This window comes from Triturus cristatus, chromosome 3_2 (genome assembly GCF_964204655.1).
Source record: "Triturus cristatus chromosome 3_2, aTriCri1.1, whole genome shotgun sequence".
Lineage (NCBI taxonomy): Eukaryota > Metazoa > Chordata > Amphibia > Caudata > Salamandridae > Triturus > Triturus cristatus.
The window spans coordinates 86,836,538-86,857,120 of record NC_140584.1 but is presented as its reverse complement, the minus strand read 5'-3'; the positions used below and the strand labels follow the sequence as shown (position 1 = coordinate 86,857,120).

Here is a 20,583-nt window from a genome sequence, read left to right as displayed (position 1 = left end):
TGAATGAGTGTCAGAATCTTCTCCATGCCCCGCAGTTGGCCGGCAAGGCCGGTCTGATTTTCCTCCGTGTCGGCCACACGTGTTTCGAGCGATTCCACTCTCCCCTCTTGTTTGTCCATGCGGGACGTGATACCGTCCATGCGGGCAGCCAGCGCATCCATTTTGCCATCAATGCCATGTAAGCTTGTTTTCAGTTCCTGAAACATGGCCTTAATGTCCGCCTCCTGAGCACCACTCCGGTCCGCTCGAGAAGATTCGGCCTCACGGAGGTCTGGGTCTGGGTCCGGCGGCTTCTGCTTGGACTTGTCGAAAGTGATTTTCGGCTGCCGCGTGTCCGGTTTGCCCATGGCCACTCACCAGCCGCCACCCGGCGCCGCGAGTATGCTTTGGCGGCCGCGACCAGTCGCCGCCAGTCGCCGACCATCAGCGTCTCACCGAGGGCAGCAGGGCGGTTAGTCCCAGTAGGTAGGCTGAAGGGCTGGGCCTCCAATAGCGGGGCGCGCACCCTAAGCGGAGCAGGCGGGGAGAGTCACAGCGCAGGCCGCCGGAGCAGGACAACCCTAGTACAGCCGTGCACTGTCCACATCCCAGGTCAACGCTCCAACCTCACCACAGTATTGTCGGGGCATGTACGGCAGCCGACCTCGTCTCTCCGATCGTCGCCCTGGAACCTTCGACCATGGGACTTCTGCTTCAGGCAAAATGGCCGCCACTGCGATCAGCCGATCGGGCCCGTCGCCGTGCGCCGTCATGCAATCCAGGGGCGGACGTTCGGCGGTCTTCCACACCAGCCGCCGCTTCCTCAGCTTCACTCCGACAGCCGTAGGGGGTGAGACCTTCGCCGGGGCGCGCGTTTCCTTGGGCGAGCGAACAGCCTCTGCCTCGCCCCTCGGACAGGTTTCGGGCACTCCACACGCAAGGCCCCGGCTCTAGCGAATGGTGTAGGCCGCCACGTCTCCGCGCCGCCCGCGGGCCGCTCTCTGTCCACGAGCCGCCGACGGGGTCAGAAAAGCCAGAGCACAGGGCGGACACCCAGGACTACCGTCTCGGGCGGGGAGGACCGAGCTCGCACCCCAGTTCAGCTAATAATTGAAGGATTTCTGTGCTCGATCGGCGGAGCTGCGGTTTCAGGCAGCCATTCCGCTCGGCAGCCAAGCCACGCCCCGTGGCTGTAGGAGTTCATGACCACGGAGGGCAGATCTAGCAGAGTGTCTCTTCCTTCGCTTAAGAACCGGCCCCATAGGCCAGCCCCCCAATCCTTTTGCGGGACTCGGTGAGAGGTCATGGCGACTTCGTAGGCCTTAAACCACTGCTGGATATCATCGTTCTTATAATACTCCTTTACCACATCCTTGGGGATGTGAACTTTGGTTTCCCCGGTGGGAGCGGACGGTGGATTCCCGGGTGGCTGCGACTTCCCGTTTCTAGCCCGCCACTCAATCTCCTTCAGGCCGCGTTCATGTTCTAGCTGGAGTTTCTTTTCGTCGTGCTCCCTTTGGAGTCTCTTCTCTTCGAGTTCCCCTTGTAGCCGTAACTGCTCGACGGCTAACTTCTTCTCTGCCAGTTTTATCTCTCCCTCGATTTTTAGTTTTGCCAGTTCAAGTTCGTGGTTGCGGCTTCTCTCTCGGTCCGCTAGTTCCTCGGGGGACAGGTTCCCCTCTGGCCCGTTGTTTCTCGCCGGGATGCTTGGTGGTTCATAGGTAGAATCCCCTTCCGTTTGGGTCGGGGGCGCCCCCGTCTCGACCCAGGCTTTCAGTACTTTCTGGAAGTCTTCCTTTGTGCTTAGTCCGGTGGTAGCGATGCCAAGGTCTTTGCAAAACTGTTTTAATTCTCTATGCGTGTAATAGTCCAATTGATCCTCTCGGAACGGTGAGCTTACTTCGGTACCTGCGGCACCCAGGGAGGTTTCTCCTTCCATCTCTGTTTGGTAGTGCGTCAGTCGTTCACTGCACGCTCTCTTTCGGTGTCGGCTCGGATCCCGTCGTCTGCCACCAAATGTTGGAAAGGCGTTCGCAGGAGGGGGGTTCGATACACGTCTTGCCCACCCCTTTGACCCACCTCTCCCCAGTAAGCCGAACCAGGCGCGCACACCCTGAGATGCACTACGAACAGAGTGACACCACACGTATTCTTTGTAGGACGATAGGTTCTTTTATCGATGATTTCAAGGGATCTTTATGATCCAAAAGGCAAGTAGTACAGCAGTGGCACAACGTACCACAAATCAGTCGGGGGGAATGGGGGTAGCGGGACAGTCTTTCAAAATAGTGTCTCTGCGAAATACCCTGCGGAAGCTCACAATCCTCGAGCTGGAGGGTGTCGTGTCCCTGGGCGATCTCTTACCGAGTCGTCCTCAAGGGGAGCGCCGCGAGTCTCTCAGCAGGCACAGGTGGTCGGAGTTCGGGAGCCGCGATTCCGTCAGCAGGGCTCAGATGGTTCAATAGCTGGGGGCCGCGAGTCACTCAGCAGGCCTAGGTGGTTCAGTGTTCGGGAGCCGCGACCTCGTCCGCAGGGCTCAGATGGTTCAATAGCAAGGGGCCGCGAGTCACTCAGCAGGCCCAGGTGACTTCAGCGTTCAGGAGCCGCGACAGCGTCAGCAGGCTCAGATGGTTCCAGGTCTTCGCCGTCCTTGTTTCTCCGGCACCCCTTGTTATACTCCGCTGGTTCTTTGAAGTCCGGAGTGCGCGCAGAGGGGGGACTGGGCTGACGGAGGGGGTTCGGCGGGATTTCCTGCCGCTCACTTCTTTGGTCTTTTCAGGTGGGTCTGGGAGGGACCCCAGACGCTCGGTAGGGGAGGCGCCTGCTCCCCAGGGGCCTGGTGGCCGATTGAGTCCTCCCGGGGAAGGCGACCCGAGGTGTGACTGGGCTGGCGCCTCTGGGTCTGGCTCGAGGGTTCCCGCTCCCTTGGTTGGGCATGCGTGGTAGGGTGTTGAGTCTGTCAGGCCTCTGGCCGGCCCGCGGATCGGGGGTGGCTGGGGCGGCCGGAGTCGGAGGTGTCGTGTCTTGAGGGTGGTTGCAGGTTGGCTGGATGATGGAGAGGGCCACGCCGTGTGGCCGGTCTCACAACCACACACACACTACAACCACACACAACCATACACAACCACAACCACACACACACAACCACACACACACCACCACACACACAACCACACACACAACCACACACATACACACAACCACACACATACACACAACCACACACACACAACCACACCCACAACCACACCCACCCACACACAACCATACACAATCCCACACACAATCCCACACAACCCCACACACAACCCCACACACAACCACACCCAACCACACACACACACAACCACCCACACACAACCACACACACAACCACACACAACCACACAAAACCACACACAACCACACACACACACTACCCCACACACACACTACCCCACACACTACCCCACACACAACCACACACCCACCACACACACACACCCACAACCAACCACACACAACACAACCACACACACGACCACACACACAACCATACACAACCACACACACACAACCACACATACACACCACCACCACACACACACACACACAACCACACACATACACACACACAACCACACACACAGCCATACACAACCACACACAACCCCACACACAACCCCACACACAACCCCACACACACAACCACACACACACAACCACACACACAACCACATGCTTACACATAACCACACACCCACAACCACACACACAGCCATACACTCCCACACACAACCCCACACACAAACACACACACACACACACACACCCACACCCCCACACACAACCACACACACAGCCACACACACACACGTAAGACAACCACACACACACAACCACACACACACAACCACACACACACACAACCACACACACACACAACCACACACTCACAACCACATCCAACCACACACACAACCACACACACAACCACACACAAGCACACAAACAACCACACACCCAACCACACCCACAACCACATGCACCCACAACCACAACCACACACACAACCACAACCACACGCACAACCACAACCACACACTACCACACCCACACAACCGCGCACACAACCGCACACACAACCACAGACACAACCACACACACAACCACACACACCACACACACAACCATACACACAACCACACACACACAACCACACACACAACCACACACACACACACAACCACAACCACACACACACTTGTACCACACACACAACCACACAACCACACCCAACCACACACACAACCACACACACAACCACACACACACAACCACACACAAGCACACAAACAACCACACCGAACCACACACACAACCACACACACAACCACAACCACACACAACCACACACACACAACCACACCCACACAACCGCGCACACAACCAGACAACCACACACACACACACAACCACACACACACACATGTACCACACACAACCACACACACAACCACACACACAACCACACACACATCCAACCACACACAACCACACCCACAACCACACCCAACCACACACACACCCAACCACACACACACCCCCAACCCCACACACACCCAACCCCACACACACCCAACCCCACACACACCCAACCCCACACACACCCAACCCCACACCCAACCACACACACACCCAACCACACACACAACCACACACACAACCACACACATACAACCACACACATACAACCACACACAGCACCACACACACAACCACCCACACAACCAAACACACACACAACCCCACACCCACACACACAAAGCCATACACAACCACACACACAACCACACACACAACCACACATACAACCACACACATATAACCACACACATACAACCACACAACCACACAACCACACACACAACCGCACAACCACACACACAATCACACACACAGCCATACACAACCACACTGAACCACACACACAACCACACACACAACCACACACACACTCAACCACACACACACACACAACCACACAAACAACCACACACCAACAACCACACACACACAACCACACCCAGGCACACACAACCACACCAAGCCACACACACAACCACACACACCCAACCACACACCCAACCACACACCCAACCACACACACAACCACACACACAACCACACACACAACCACACACACAACCACACATACAACCACACACACATACAACACCACACACACAGACACACACACAACCACCCCCCCCCCACAACCACACACACCCCCACAACCACACACACCCCCACAACCACACACCCCCCCACAACCACACACACCCCCACAACCACACATACAACCACACATACAACCCCACATACAACCACACACACAACCACACACACAACCACTCACAACCACACACACACACAACCACACACACATACAACCACACACAACTACAACCACACACACAACCACACACACAACCACACACACATACAACCACACACACACACAGACACACACACAACCACAACCACACACACCCCCACAACCACACGCACCCCCACAACCACACACACCCCCACACACACCCCCACAACCACACATACAACCACACATACAACCCCACATACAACCCCACATACAACCACACACACAACCACACACACAACCACACACACAACACACACACAACCACACACACGTACAACCACACATACAACCACACACACACAACCACACACACAACCACACACACAACGACACACACAACCACACACAACCACACACACAACCACACACACAACCACACACCCAACCACACACACCACACACCCAACCACACACACAACCACACACACAACTACACACACAACCACACACACAACCACACCCAAAAGTCACCCAACCACACACACACAACCACACACACAACACACAACTACATACACAACCAAACACACGACCACACACACAACCACACACACACAACCACACACATACAACCACACCAAGTATTGGCATAGCCAATAAGTCTCGCCTTTGGAACCTTATAAGTGTTTAGCCATGCAACAGTTGATGTGGTTGCATCAAGGATATTGTGCTGCATAACTAAATACTTAGAAGGTCCTAAAAGCGAGACCTATTGGCTATGCCAATGCTTGTTTTTAAAATTACTCCATCCCTGCTCGAGTTTGGAGGTCAGCCAATCGGCGGTGTCTTCACAGTTTGTACAGTGCTGCCATCCTATGGTATTAGACATCTTAACCCCTCGAAAGGATGAGAGGCTACTATTGGTTCAAAACTCTTTTTGTTTTATGGGACTGCAAGGTAAATTACTCGATACAATAGGAGAAAAGTTAAACACTATGATTGTAACTCCATCGCCTGCTGCAAAGTGAAACAATGAACAAAGCACTTTTGAGCTCCATCCTTAGATTGCTTCTTTGAGACAGTACTTTGTGTCCATGCTCCACAAAACTCCACTTGTGCTCCCTAAAGCTCCTCTACCTTACTGCCCAAAGTTCTATGCTCGTGCTCCCTGCAGCCCCTTTTTGATGTTCCCCAAGTACCTATTCCCTCCCTGTCCCGAAAACTAACTTTCATCTATGGCCCTTAACCCTGGAGAGTGGCAGTTGAGGACTGACTTCCCTGCTCCTAGTGATGGCTGCATCTTGAGCATGTCTCTGGAGTTGGAGTTCTGGCTGCCATTACCCTCCTCTGCCTCTCAGGAGTTCTTCTCTGAGCCATCTCCAGATGTTCTCCGTCACTACTACACGCCTTGTGCGTTCTCCTCTTTCAGCTCCTCTGCTGGTCTTCGCTTTATCTCTTTGCTGTGCCTCTCCTCGGCTTCCCAGATTCTTTCTTGCATCCCTCTGCTTGCATCCACCTCTTGATTCATTGGCTCTCCATCTTCCTCTCTTTTTGATTCACCCTAAATTCCCCCTCACCACATCTGTGGATGGCAACCAGCTTTACTTGGTACTGGGCCAAGGTTAGGGCCAGTACGTTTGCTAACAAAGAGACCCTATTTGGAGAAAATGTCAATCTTTTGTTTCTGGAAATGTCTTTTCTTCTCCAGGTGCTGGGATGGATACGCAATGGGGAATCCATGCTTAATGCCAACCTCGTCAACGCAAGCTCGCTTTCGGAGGCAGAACAACTCCAGAGAGAACATGAGCAGTTTCAGCTGGCCATCGAGGTAACACCATCCGAATCTTGCTGTTCTTCTCTATCACTCCCCTCTAGTCACTAAAAATTCAAACTTTCCTTTCTTTAATTCCTGAACAGCACGATTTATAGTCTAAAAATAAATACGGTTTAGGTAACACAAACACATGCTTTTTAGTCTCAAGGAAAACAAAATGTAGGTGATCTCACAGCTCTTACTGTACTGTATCAAAACAGAAAGTAGATAGTAGGACATATATTTGCCTTTATTTTATGAGGATATGTATTGGAAACTATTTTATGAACCATTAGCATCATCACCCAATAAAGACTATATTGTTCAGAATGATTTGAAGCAATCTCTAAACTTGGAAATCTCACATTTGCAGCAGTCATAGAGGGCTCCCAGTAATGCAAAGAGGTTGAAAGCAGCTGCCACAATATGGATCTCACTCAAATAGCTACATAGTCAGGTTCCTGAGTTGTGAATCAAATGAAAGGTAATACAGAGATTTATACATGTGAAGTTATGATCTTGACAGAGAACACTGAATACTTCTTAGTGTTGAATTCTCTTAAGGAGGTCAAATTTGCATTTGTTTCAATATAAAGGAATGCAAGACCTTCTAGATGTGTCATGGCAGTTTCAGCGGAACGATGCACTTCTGCAATTCAAAGGATCTTAATAAATTTATATGAAACACAACAGGTTCCCATAGAGTAGCTGCTGTGCAAACAACGCAGAGTCAGGACATATGTGCGGTTTCTTTCTGGTGAAGGTTAAAGATTGTTAAAGCCGGTTTTATTTGTTTTTTTAACTGGAAGCTTTCCACTCAATTTCTGCAGAATCTTCGCCCTCCCTATTAAATATCGATGGATTTCATATACAATATCTGAATGACATTTGTTTTTTACTGACCATGAATGCCATTAGCATCTCAATCAGAGCAGTGTGCTCTGGCTTTGGGCAGCTGCCTGATGTAAAGAAGAATGAATAAATGAGAAGAGTCAAACAAAAAGAATAAACAAGAAGGGTAGAGTACATTGAAGGGCATGGACGGGATGTCAAATAACTTTATATTATGTTCGAGCCTCAATACTTGGCATCTCTCAAAGCTAAGGCAATTTTCAAACGTAGACCTTGTATGTAAGTAAATCTGCTCTCAACATTACAGTGAAAGAGATAAGTTTAGGGTTAGACACAAAGTGTTTTATAGCGCTTTTACGGCATCTGTAAATTTATATTCTTTGATACTAAAATGCATACCGGAGTGCTTAGAATATTGATCTAAAAAACTGAATACGCCAAATCAAGGGTCAGTGATGCCTCAAAGACATTTTGAATAGACATAATGATTGGTCATTATCCTTGCTGAATGGAAAGTCCACACGAGTTCCGCTGTAGTATCTGGATCCTGTTGAAATTGATCAGTAAGTTGGCAGTGTGGGATCCCGAAGAGGATCATTCCCGATCGGGTATGGTCGCTTCATTAACGTGAAGTGAGCCGACACTGGAAGCAAAATAGGAGTGTCTGTAGTGTATGTAATTTGCGGGATGGCAGACAGGTGGAATATAAACAGTGTTGATGCACGCAAGCAGTGTTCATAGAATCAATGTGAATACCTTGGCACACATCGCGCGTGCTAATAATTCACCACAATCTGAAATTTGGCTTCCACAATTTTTAAATAAATTATCATGCAATCTGTAGCATCTGATTTAAGAAAAATGTGCAAAAGGCATATCTAAAATAGAAAGAAATTAATTTCGAAAATCCTGGCTTTTGCAAAGAACAACAATTGAGTGCTCTCGAATACACGCTTACAAATATAAACCCAAAAGTGAGTAGAAATAAATCCAGTCGGAACCTTGCCAGTGACTAACAGCTGGGCAGCAGTGATGCATGCACTGCGAACAGCACTGTGGCAACCTGCTATCAATTCCGTGGAGCTGCCAAACCACTTAAATAAATATGTAGCCGCCCAGAACAACTTGGTTATAATAAAACAGAGACTGGAAGCACTCTCAGTATTTAGTCTGAGAGATGTTAATGCACAGCATATGAGAACGATATATTGACATTTGCACAGTAGTAGCAAAAACAATATATATATTGTGCTGACACAGAAAATACACAACATCGGAATAATATTAATGCAGAACATGTGAGATGCAGACAAAATATAAGTGCTACAGTTGTATATAGTTTTATAGACAGATATTTTAGAAAACATGCATGCATTCTGCGCCCCTGCTGCACTTTGGCTTTGCAGAAGGGATCACAGACATTTGTGCGGCTCCTTCAGTAATACAGATAGCACATGCAGAACCAGCGCCATCTTAAGTGGTGGTCTGTAATTTACATTTGGACGTGGTCGCATGCAAATGAGGGAAATACTTTGCCCCTGGGCCCATGCCGTATTATGCATGCAGAGGCGAAGAGGTCTTCTGGAGGCCACTGACTGTGTGCCACATAGAGGTGGCGCACAGTCAGTGCACCCCCTAAGGTCAGCTGTCTGGAGGGTGTATAAAGGGTAAAGTGTACCATGGACACTCTAGGCTCCCCCTTGCAGATTGTCACAGTCACTCACTGGACCCCTCAACTGGGGGGTCTCTGTTCCCCTCTGAAGCGCAGGCCTGGTGCAGTGTGTTTGCAGCTGCCCTTGTGGCAGTGCTTTGATTGTAATATGGCGAAATGCCTAGGACTGAACAAGGAGTGCCACATTGGATACTGGGGCAGTGCACACTTGCTATAAAACAGCCTCAGATTCTACCAACTGTTCACCCCAGTGACTAGCCAAGCTAATTAGATGCTGGCATAATGGCATTGAACCTGTGATGTCCATCCAACTTCCTAGACCCAAACAGTTGGCGGAAGCCTGCTAATGCTGCCAGTGCAACGTCCACTCTTCCCTTGGTTTCTACAGACTCAAAGGAAGCTGAGAAAAGACAGCTGTGGCGACAGAGTTGCTGCTGAAGATACTGGCTCTGCTCACTCATACACAGAGTGGGAGCAGCTACAGCACATGGAAGTGGGAGCCCATTGGAGGTGGATGATGGTGGCAGAAAACCATGTGTATTATGTTTCATGTGGTGGTGGAAAGTAGGGGGTCCATTTGGAGGAAATTTCATGTGACACCTGATGCCTTTTCACATCTTACACAGTGTGCCTGAGAGAGCAGGCAGGTCTGAATATGGAATATGGGGCAATTTACAGCACACAATTATGTGTGTGTGTAAGTTCCAGTAGTGAGTTCAGTCTTTACAATGACAATATGAAGGACAATCCCTTTCTCTGTGATGCAACTCACTATCACTCAATGGAAAATATTCCAGTTAATGGTGCTAATCAATTTAAAAATATTTATAATGCAGAGCATCTGGGCAGAGGCAACACAGTACATAAACCGCACCAGCACAGAACATTTGGGTGGTTGTTACAGACATAATATGGGATATGACTAATACAGATCATCAAGACAGCAGTAACAGACAAAATATGAATGATACATTAAAGGCCTTATGTACTAAGACAGGCTGCGAAATGTGATCACAAATTGCACTCTGACTTTTTGCGACCTCTTCTCTACATTTACGATGCAATCTATTTACTACTGGGTTACATCACAAAATCTCCAGTTACATGGGGTCAGAGAAAATGAATGGATATTAATTAGGCAGGTCACTATTTGTGACCCCATGTGATTGGCTACAAACGCAGGGTTATTGATTTGCAAGGCACAGCAGACCACCATTCCTCTGTTTACATCTCCAAACGAAAAATGTTTTTTTAAAGCTGCCTAGGTTCATCGAAGAAACCAACACTGCTTTTTTTCTCCTTTGAAAGGCATCAGGTGTCCCTTAGACCACTGCCTGTAGCACCCCCACCATCGCCCCCCCCCCCCGAAGACCCCACAGCATGACTGACCTCTTCGTCTTTGCAAATCACTTACCCCCTCCTTTCAGGTGTTTGTAAGTGATCAATAATTTGTTACACAAACCATTGATACATACCATTGCAACATGCAATTAGGAGGGACACCCCTTTCACACCTGATGCTAATTGGGATTTGGAATAGATTACAAAACCATTTCTATGAGTTGGGAATCGTTTTCTGACTCACCAAATTGGTTAAGCACTTTGGCATTTGCAAACCCAGTGATTTTGCAAATTGCAGAGTTTGTGAGAGCATAAGTGTTTAGTATATTAGGCTCAAAGTCTGCAAAACGTTGAAGCAAATCTTGCAAACTACATGTAATGAATACACAAATAATGAATATTACGAGTGTGTGCTGTTTGGTTATACGCAATAAACAAAACTAGAGCACAGCATGTCACACAGTTGTAGTTATAGTATATGGTATAGTAGAGGAAAAGCACAACCTGTGAGAAAAGGGAGTAGACTATAGTGGAGGGGTAGTGTTGCGAAAATACATGCAACTATCTTCTCAACAGTTAAGTGGGGAAATTAGTGACATGCCGTACAGTTCTGTTCCAGAAAGGAACAATAGTAACACACAGCACACTGTCATTATTAGTCCGTCAAAACTCCGCCTTTAGTTCCAAAGACTAAGACCTTCCGGGACCTGACACTTTTCCCACCTCCTCCCCTGCTTCTGCAAGAGAGAAACGGATGGAGTGAGTGGTGCATAGAGGCCCATACGAGCATCATTTGTTGACAGGGTAGATACCTCTGATGTGCATGGGCAGTTTCTGCCTACCCTTAAGCACACCTTCTCTCCTACTGATGCAGAGGCCGTAGAGCTTGCCTCCTGGGGACCTTTAGGCCTAAAAACAAATGTAATGATCCATTGTGCTGGTCTCCCACCTGCTTGGACCTTACGACCTAGTGAGCAGGGGCTTAAATGTTTCTTCCACATCCGAAGTACTAGAAAGCAGAAATGAGAAAGCATCGCAGAGCAGATGAATTAAAGAGGGGAAGCGGCAGCTCGGGCAATATTGACAAATCTACAAAGCACACATTGCTCCAAGGCCCCAAAGACCTCATACAGCTTACGCTCTTTCTCAATTGGAATTCTCCAGTGCCTGCTTAACAGTAGTACGGCTACACGAACAGCGGTACAGCAGCTGGATGCAAAATTCAATCCTTTTCTGAAACAATTCTCCAAGCATTTCTGCCAAGTATTAATCCTTTTGCTAATAGGTTTTCATGCTTTGTTTGTACAGATGCACTGTGTTAGCCAGAATTTGAAGCTCATGGTGCTGGTTAGCAGTGTTCCTTAATGGAGGCCTCTGTAAAGAGGAGACATGTCTAGGAGATGGCTAAGCCGGTTCTTAAAAACATAAGTCTGCTCCACACTGTACATGAGCCCTAAGCCTTCTGCCATTTCCTTTTGATAAGTGCATTGTGAGGCTTATGCGGAAAGTGGTGCTTTCGCAGAAGATTGGAGCACTGCTCATTATTGGTTGTTGCAGCTTGGCTTCACCCTATAAATGTAGTTTCTACTCCACCAGCCTTGTGTTTTTTGGTATTTTTCAAAGGTGGATGATAATAATCCCGTTGGCTCTCGTGTGTGCTAGGAAAAAATCCCTTAAACTTACATTTTTATTGAAACTCTTTCAATTCGGAAAGCATTTGAAATTCTCCATTACAGTGCAGCATGGTGAGAAAACGTGCCCAAAATGGACTCTCCTCACAGGTGCTGTACAATATCACCCAGAGACAGACAACTGACTGTGTTCACACTTTCAAAGATTTACAAAATAAAAAATTTGAAAAAGTAATGCAAGGAGTTAGAAACCCCTGACATATTCCATGGAATCATAAACCATTCTTTAAAGACGTCTTTCTTAAATCACTGAATCAATACTGCTTTCACTTCTGACTTGTAGTAAATAAAAAGATCCCGTGTTCCACAAGGATACCATGTTTAGGCTTTAGATACATCACAAATGAAACATCTTATTACCATTACTATACGATTTTAGTATTCTCTCCAAAATAAATTATCAGATGAGGAACTTTAAAAACATTCTTCATGTTTACAGATAATTCAGCGATTAGTGTGAGATGGAAAATAACTTATTTTTTCAAACATAGGGAGTTGATATATTCCTTTATCTTAAAAACTATTCGACAGCATCTCTGAGGCCAATTACAAGCTAATGGAAATAAATATATACATGTTAAGCATCATTTGGTCATCATCACTCTGATGACATCTTTACGTCAGTGAACTTTTAGCGATCACCAAATAAACATGTTGATAGGAACAACTGCTAACTAAATTGCCTTTTGATAAGAGTTTTGGAGCTGTTATTAAATACATTATATATGATCATTAGATTGTAACACCCCAAGAGAGACGTTGTAAAGCTAAAGAATGTAATTGAGTAATGTCATTGGCAACTCTTTGAATCTTTTTCACATTCTCACTTCTTCATGCTCTCACTTCACCTTTTACCATACGCCTGGCACATCTATACAAACCTCTCTTTCCTCCCTACATACACAGTCCCTCTTTCATGCCACTTCCTTACAGAAGACTCACCAGAGTGCCCTGCAAGTTCAGCAGAAGGCAGAAGTGCTGCTGCAGGCCGGACACTATGATGGCGAAGCCATCAGGGACTGCGCGGAAAAGGTGGCCCTCCACTGGCAGCAGCTGATGTTGAAGATGGAGGACAGGCTGAAGCTGGTCAATGCCTCGGTGGCCTTTTACAAAACCTCAGAACAGGTAAGGTCACCCACAAATAGTTCATTGTGACAAAAGAGGGGAATATCTCTTGTGCTTCATTAATACAAAGGCGGGGTTCTGATGGCATTAGAATCCTTAGGCTGGTAGATGAGTGTTTTGTAAATATTGCTGAAATATTGCATGTTTCACTTTATTCTTGTATTTCTCATTTTGTATTCTAACTCTTCCTCCTTTCTTTTCCTATATTATGATTTGTGAAATGATCATAAACTTGAAGCTTCTCCGTATGCTCCAAGGAGCAACCTCAAATTTATATTGTGTGGGGCATAAGGTAGATTCGTTATGGTCAACAATCACTTTCTTGGTTTGAAATGTCTCTTGCTACACACTATAGGTTAATGCTGGCTCCCATATTTTGTGTACTCTACATGAGCTTTATGGCTATTCAGTGAACTTCATGGAGCATCACCACCTGCAACCTCACCCCATCCCTTGAGACTGATAGCTCAGACTAGGGAAACTGTGAGAGGTTAGACCACTTTGTAGAGAGCTAGTACATAATTCTGGAAGCAAATCAGAGTTATGGCATGTACATGAACAATTTATGAATTTGGAAACCCAAATGTTTGTCATTTTTTGCAGCACAGTTTGATTATGGTTCTGTAACAATTGGCTAGCCGCATAACAACCTGTTTCATTGTGTCAGCCATGTGACTGGCTGGTAAGTGCAGGCGTGATATCCAGTCCCCATGATCCCTTGTTGATTGGCACTTGCATGATGTAAAAAATGCACATTTTCTGTGATCTCCAAATACATGTGTTTGAAGTCCGAGTTTAATGACAAGGAGTCTCAAATGAAGGACTTTTTTAGGTTTTCTCTTTTAATTGGACTACCTTGTGTGATTTCTCATGTCCCCAAAACCTAGCCCAGTGTACTGCTAATTCACTGTGGAATGCCTCCCTCTATGAATTACATGCAAATGCTTTAAAATCAGTGAGTTGCACTACCTGCGCCACTGTGCGGAAGTTGGCCTGCGCTTATACATCTTTCGAGAAACAACAATCTCGGGTTTTGGCTCAAAAGCAGCAAGGCTTAGCCTAACAACATCAAATAACAAAAATGTGCCAGTGCTGCACTTTTTTTCCACCTATACTTCAACTAGGTGTATTGAATCAAACAATATCACTGGCAACTACTTTTTCAGTTGGATTTAATCAAAAAAAGTTTTTCAAGTTACATCAACTTTCTATTACAAAATACATACCACAAACCTAAAAACACGTCTTATAATAATGCATTTTCTTGAACAACTTTGACTTTCACAATACTTGTTGAACATTTTTTCTTTTGTGCACTTGTGTGACACCACCTAACGAATCAAACCAACAACGTCATACAAATCAAATACTCAGTATTCACTCTTGCACACTCAACCCCATTCATATCAAATTGACAATTGGACACACCAAAATTATATTAAATACATATACAGAAAAAGACCATCAACATAAAAACAATAATCGTGATTCTTGAACAATAAACTCTGTTTTTTGTTTCGTCTAATAAATTGGCCTCAAAAGATAAGGTCTACGCGTTTCGAATCCCTTTTCTTTGCTGGGATTCTCATCAGGACCAATTTTCACTGCACCTTAATGCTGTCATAGCGTCCGAAAGTATGTCAAGTACAACCTCTACTTGGAATCTCAGGTGGTGACAAGAAAACGATTCAGTCGCTATACGAAAGATCTTTTAATAAGTCTTAGTCCGTATACAGAAGCTGCGGATTAAACTTCCGATTCGGAAGAAATACAGCAGCAGATCGCAAGCCTAACGCGGACCCGAGTGATTAATACGTTCCAGACCGACGAATGAAGTTTAATCCGCAGCTTCTGTATACGGACTTAGACTTATTAAAAGATCTTCCGTATAGCGACTGAATCGTTTTCTCGTCACCACCTGAGATTCCAAGTAGAGGTTGTACTTGACATACTTTCGGACGCTATGACAGCATTAAGGTGCAGTGAAAATTGGTCCTGCTGAGAATCCCAGCAAAGAAAAGGGATTCGAAACGGGTAGACCTTATCTTTTGAGGCCAATCTATTAGACGAAACAAAAAACAGAGTTTATTGTTCAAGAATCACGATTATTGTTTTTATGTTGATGGTCTTTTTCTGTATATGTATTTAATATAATTTTAGTGTGTCCAATTGTCAATTTGATACGAATGGGGTTGAGTGTGCATGAGTGAATACTGAGTATTTGATTTGTATGTCGTTGTTGATTTGATTCGTTAGGTGGTGTCACACAAGTGCACAAAAGAAAAAATGTTCGACAAGTAATGTGAAAGTCAAAGTTGTTCAAGAAAATGCATTATTATAAGACGTGTTTTTAGGTTTGTGGTATGTATTTTGTAATAGATAGTTGATGTAACATGAAAAACTTTTTTTGATTAAATCCAACTGAAAAAGTAGTTGCCAGTGATATTGTTTGATTCAATACACTTAGTTGAAGTATAGGTGGAAAAAAAGTGCAGCACTGGCACATATACATCTTTCGAAGCATCTGCAGCCTTGCATCTCAGCTTGTCAGGCCGATGGAAATTCTTCTTGGAGGAAATTGGTGCGCTAAGGAGTCCGTAGCTGTAGATTGGGGATGGAAGCCGTGGCCCACAACGCAATCATGGAAGAGACTGGGGCGGGTGATAGTAGAAAAGAAGGCATTAATTGATAGCATGCACGTTGGGCATTTGACAATATTCTGAATGGCACATGTCTGAACCATGCGATTATTAACAATCTGTGGGGCATCTGACAAACCCCCGTTAGGAACTGAAACATGAGGTTTCTGGAGATTTCTATAACACAGATAGTTTTATTGCTATACCAAGTAGCCACAGGCAACTGGAACTACTGTCCTGAATTGTGGCCTGTGGGAGAGTGGTGTGCCGTCCAACATTAATACGACATGCTCTTGACATGCTTCAGGTGTGCAGTGTGCTGGAGAGTCTCGAGCAGGAGTACCGGCGGGACGAAGACTGGTGCGGAGGCCACGACAAGCTTGGGCCAACGACAGAGATGGACCATGTCATCCCCCTCATCAGCAAGCACCTTGAGCAGAAGGAGGCTTTTCTGAAGGTAAGGGCTTTACTATTTTCGTTTTTTTTTTATCAATCTTACTGTTGTATAGACCTGCACTTGCAACTATTAGAGTACTCATTTCAATGTTACTTTAGCCCGTTTTCACATGTGCCAGGGACACCAGCCAGCTCAAAAGCTTAGGGTGGCACAATGTCCGTGTAAACCAGGAAAAAAGGAGCTTTGGGTTGGGTCCCATTTAGATGGAGGACATTACAAAAGGAAAATACAAAGCCACCGGGGAGATCCTGCAGTGCCTACATAAAGGTCCACATTGCTCCAAAGTCTTTAAACAGTAATTCTTGAAATATGATAACGTTGAGTCAGAGAGCGGGCATTAGCACTTGCCGTGCCTGGTTAAGTCTTGAAGATAAATACCAGCCATACCCACCGTGATAACAATAGAAAGCACTCAACTGGACAAGCTTTAACACTGATAGTTTTCTATAAAGGCCAGATATATGGCTGTTTTGATCGCTGGCAATGGCAGCGCTCTTAATGTTGTCTGAGCTCTTCATAGATTTTGAGTATCAAAGATGCGACGGAAGATTAATACAGCACAGTGTTTTCCGATGATGTTCTGTTGGAGTTATCAGATGACTATAAGTTGCCACAGACGGCAAGTTTCCAGATGTGGGCTTTTATTTAATAATCTTATGCATTCCAGAATTGTAGTCTAGATCCACCAGTTGGGCAATCGTACTATACCACGATGCTTTCTAGAAGAAAAGCCCACGATGTTAAACCGTGATGCCATGTGATTACAAGACTTTGCAATGATGGGGGGGGGTGATGTTTTTATTTCCCACTATTTTTGATTTTTAATCTACTTTACGGGATTGCCATATTATCTAAGTTACTTCTGCTTCTAAGGCCTCACTGCCTTTCACCCCGTTAGAGCCGATAACAGCAGTTGCAGGCCTCAGCAAAATTATGAGATCTGCAGGAACATCTGTGACCTTTTACTTCCAGGCTGAGATTTTTGGCAGCTTTCACTATCCATAAACTCCATCAGAAAGTCTGGTGTAAAATGAGAATTTACCTAGGGAATCGGACAGGTAATAAGTTATTCACCTTGTAATTGCATGTTTCTAAGGGGATCATAAGAGTCCCCTTTGTAATCCACCAGTTAGGGGCCTGTTTCAGAGTATGGCGGATGCGTATTACAAACATTTCAAATATCCCGCCCGCCTTATTGCAAGTGCACAAGGATAGGATGCACTTGTAATTAGGTGGCGGGATAGCTAATGTTACTAGCTTGATAGCTTTGTGAACAAGGATATTTAAACAGAGTATATTTCACATAGGGAATATACCCAATTTATAGTCGGCAGATAATTCTTTCAAGGGAAATTTTGCTGTAGGTTTGACCGCTTCCTAATCATTGTACTGAACTTTATATGTGGGTTATGGAACCAGAGAATCCCTCGGGGCAGAAATGTCCTCTGTTGTTTGAAGTTGACACCACTATTTCCATTCAGCAGTGATCACCATTGTGTGATTTACTGGTATGATTTTGTGTGAGCTGCAAGCAAAGGATAAACGAGCAAATACCTGTGCTGAAAACAATCACTCCTAAATATTCAGTCTAAAAAGTGGATCATTGATTTTGCTCATTTGTGCATACCTCTCCTTCGGTCACTACATCCAGGTGTGTGCCTTTGCTCCTCAACCTATTTGTGGGTGAATCAGGCTGGTACCCGTTCATACGTTGGTGAAACTCAGTGAATCCTTTCATCCTGGTTCCAGTCTGTGCCCCAGTCATTCACTCGTCTTCTGTCTAAGCATCTATTGATGTATCTATCAATTTATTTACTTGCCAATTGACTTGTTGATCGCTCTATCAGTCTGTCTGTTTATATGTTCATTTATTTCAATTAGTCCGTCTGATTATCAGTTAGTCAGTCTAGCTGTCAATAGATTGATCTGTCTAGCTATCTCTCCATTTTATGTGTGGGACATATTTTAAGAAAAGGAACAATGTATGTGTGTGTCCCACTCAGGATCCGTCTTTACAATGTAACGTAGATATACACACACACCCTACAATTTCATATCATGCATTAATTGCTCAGAAAAAATATATATTATGCATTTCTTTTTTGTTTCCTGTAGGGGCTGATGGTATTGTCAATAGGGGTAGGGTCCTCAAACGTTACTATTAGTGACATCACATTAGCTGAGAACAGATTTCCCCACTGTTGCCACACTTGGCCTCTGTTGTACCTGCACCATGTTTCTTGCAGGTGGTGCCCCAGGTCCACTCCAGAGAACCTGTATTGACATGTATTGAACATGTTATGACTAGGGGTGGTATATATGCATTTGCATGGCTTTTCGCTGGATGAACCGTAGGTTTGATAAATATGGTGGCGACTTTTCTCTTACTGGGAGATGAGTGGGCATGTCCAGCTGCATATGTGCTACTTTCTGAATTTTCCCTTGTTTAATTTCATCCTTTTCTTTGTTTTGTGTTGAAAATCAATGAAAGATTGTTTAAAAATATTTTAGATACCCAGCAAACCAAAGACATGTACATCAGGAATGGGCTGGAGGTGTTTCACAAGCAGGAGTCACTATTGAGCTAAGAGTCAGTACTATTGGATGTAACTTGTTTAACTCCATAACTGTCTCTGAAGTGGGGCATCCGGGAGCAGTGCAGCAGGGACGCTGTGTTCCTGTTGTTTAGGTCTTGCTTAGAGCAGCGCTTGCGCTGTCTCTTCGAGACATGCAATATTCAGTTTATGTGCATTAAGCTCTGCCTATGTTCCGCCCATCTTTACAATTGGCTTCTCTTCCGGTCCTTTGTAAATGATGGCTTTTGATTCGTCAATAGGCTTAGTAGTCCCTCCTTAGTACCTCCTTGTCTCTCTTGTTAACCTCCCATGAGGACTGGTCCTCTTGCTGTGGTGTAACACAGTATGTTTTATTTTCTGTCTCAGGGCACTATTTTCTTAAATGGATTTGTCCTAGCGCTTGCACGACATGCTTTCCTGCAATCTGAAACTGCTTGTTTACAATTTACTACTGACAGATGCTCCCTCTGTCTCTTAGGCTCCCTCTCCTCCCCCCTCCTGCTTCATTAATTGATGCGGTCTACTGTCTGCTGCTAGTTTTACATTGTCACCCCCCACCCAGCTCTAATTGGCACCAACATCCCTCCTTCTTGTTGCTTGTTTAAATTGCCCTGCAGAAATGCGAGTTGTAAACTGAGGGTTTAGAAATGCAGGAGGGCAGAGAAAGATTAAACTTGGAAAAAGCACTTTTTTGTCAAACCCACATTAAATGTAGTTTTCCCCACAGTCACCTTTTCTTTCTGAAAAACAAGAGTTTTGCAGATGTTAAAAACAACTTCCACAAAGGGGCAGTGTGGTACTTTTCAAAGAACAAGATTATTTATGAAGTGCCCTCCCTCTTCCTATGTCTGCAGAGACAGTTTAGCAATGCATTAAAGACACACTGTGTCCAAAACGCGCTGTCTCTGCGGACATAGGAGGAGGGAGGGCACTTTATAAGTAATCTTGTTAAAGCAACATTCAGCGTGCTTTCTGAACACATGTTCACCCCACGGGATTTTTGTTTTTTTCTAAACATAAACTAACAGGAAGGATTGCTGTTATCGCTTTTCAAGTATAAATGAAACGCTGTGTAA

General features: G+C 45.7%; 1 protein-coding gene across 8 annotated transcripts in view; it reads left to right on the top strand.

Moving 5' to 3' along the window:
* KALRN (kalirin RhoGEF kinase) overlaps window positions 1–20,583 on the top strand; it is a 1,569,312-nt gene that overhangs the window by 994,196 nt on the left and 554,533 nt on the right. For 5 of the 8 annotated variants that reach the window (XM_085647304.1, XM_085647305.1, XM_085647303.1 and 2 more), the window contains exons 16-18: window positions 7,050–7,169; window positions 13,617–13,835; window positions 16,782–16,931. In XM_085647304.1, the coding sequence (XP_085503430.1) occupies window positions 7,050–7,169; window positions 13,617–13,835; window positions 16,782–16,931 (489 nt within the window). The remainder of the gene's footprint in view (window positions 1–7,049; window positions 7,170–13,616; window positions 13,836–16,781; window positions 16,932–20,583) is intronic. The other 3 variants (XM_085647302.1, XM_085647309.1, XM_085647307.1) reach the window with 1 other exon arrangement.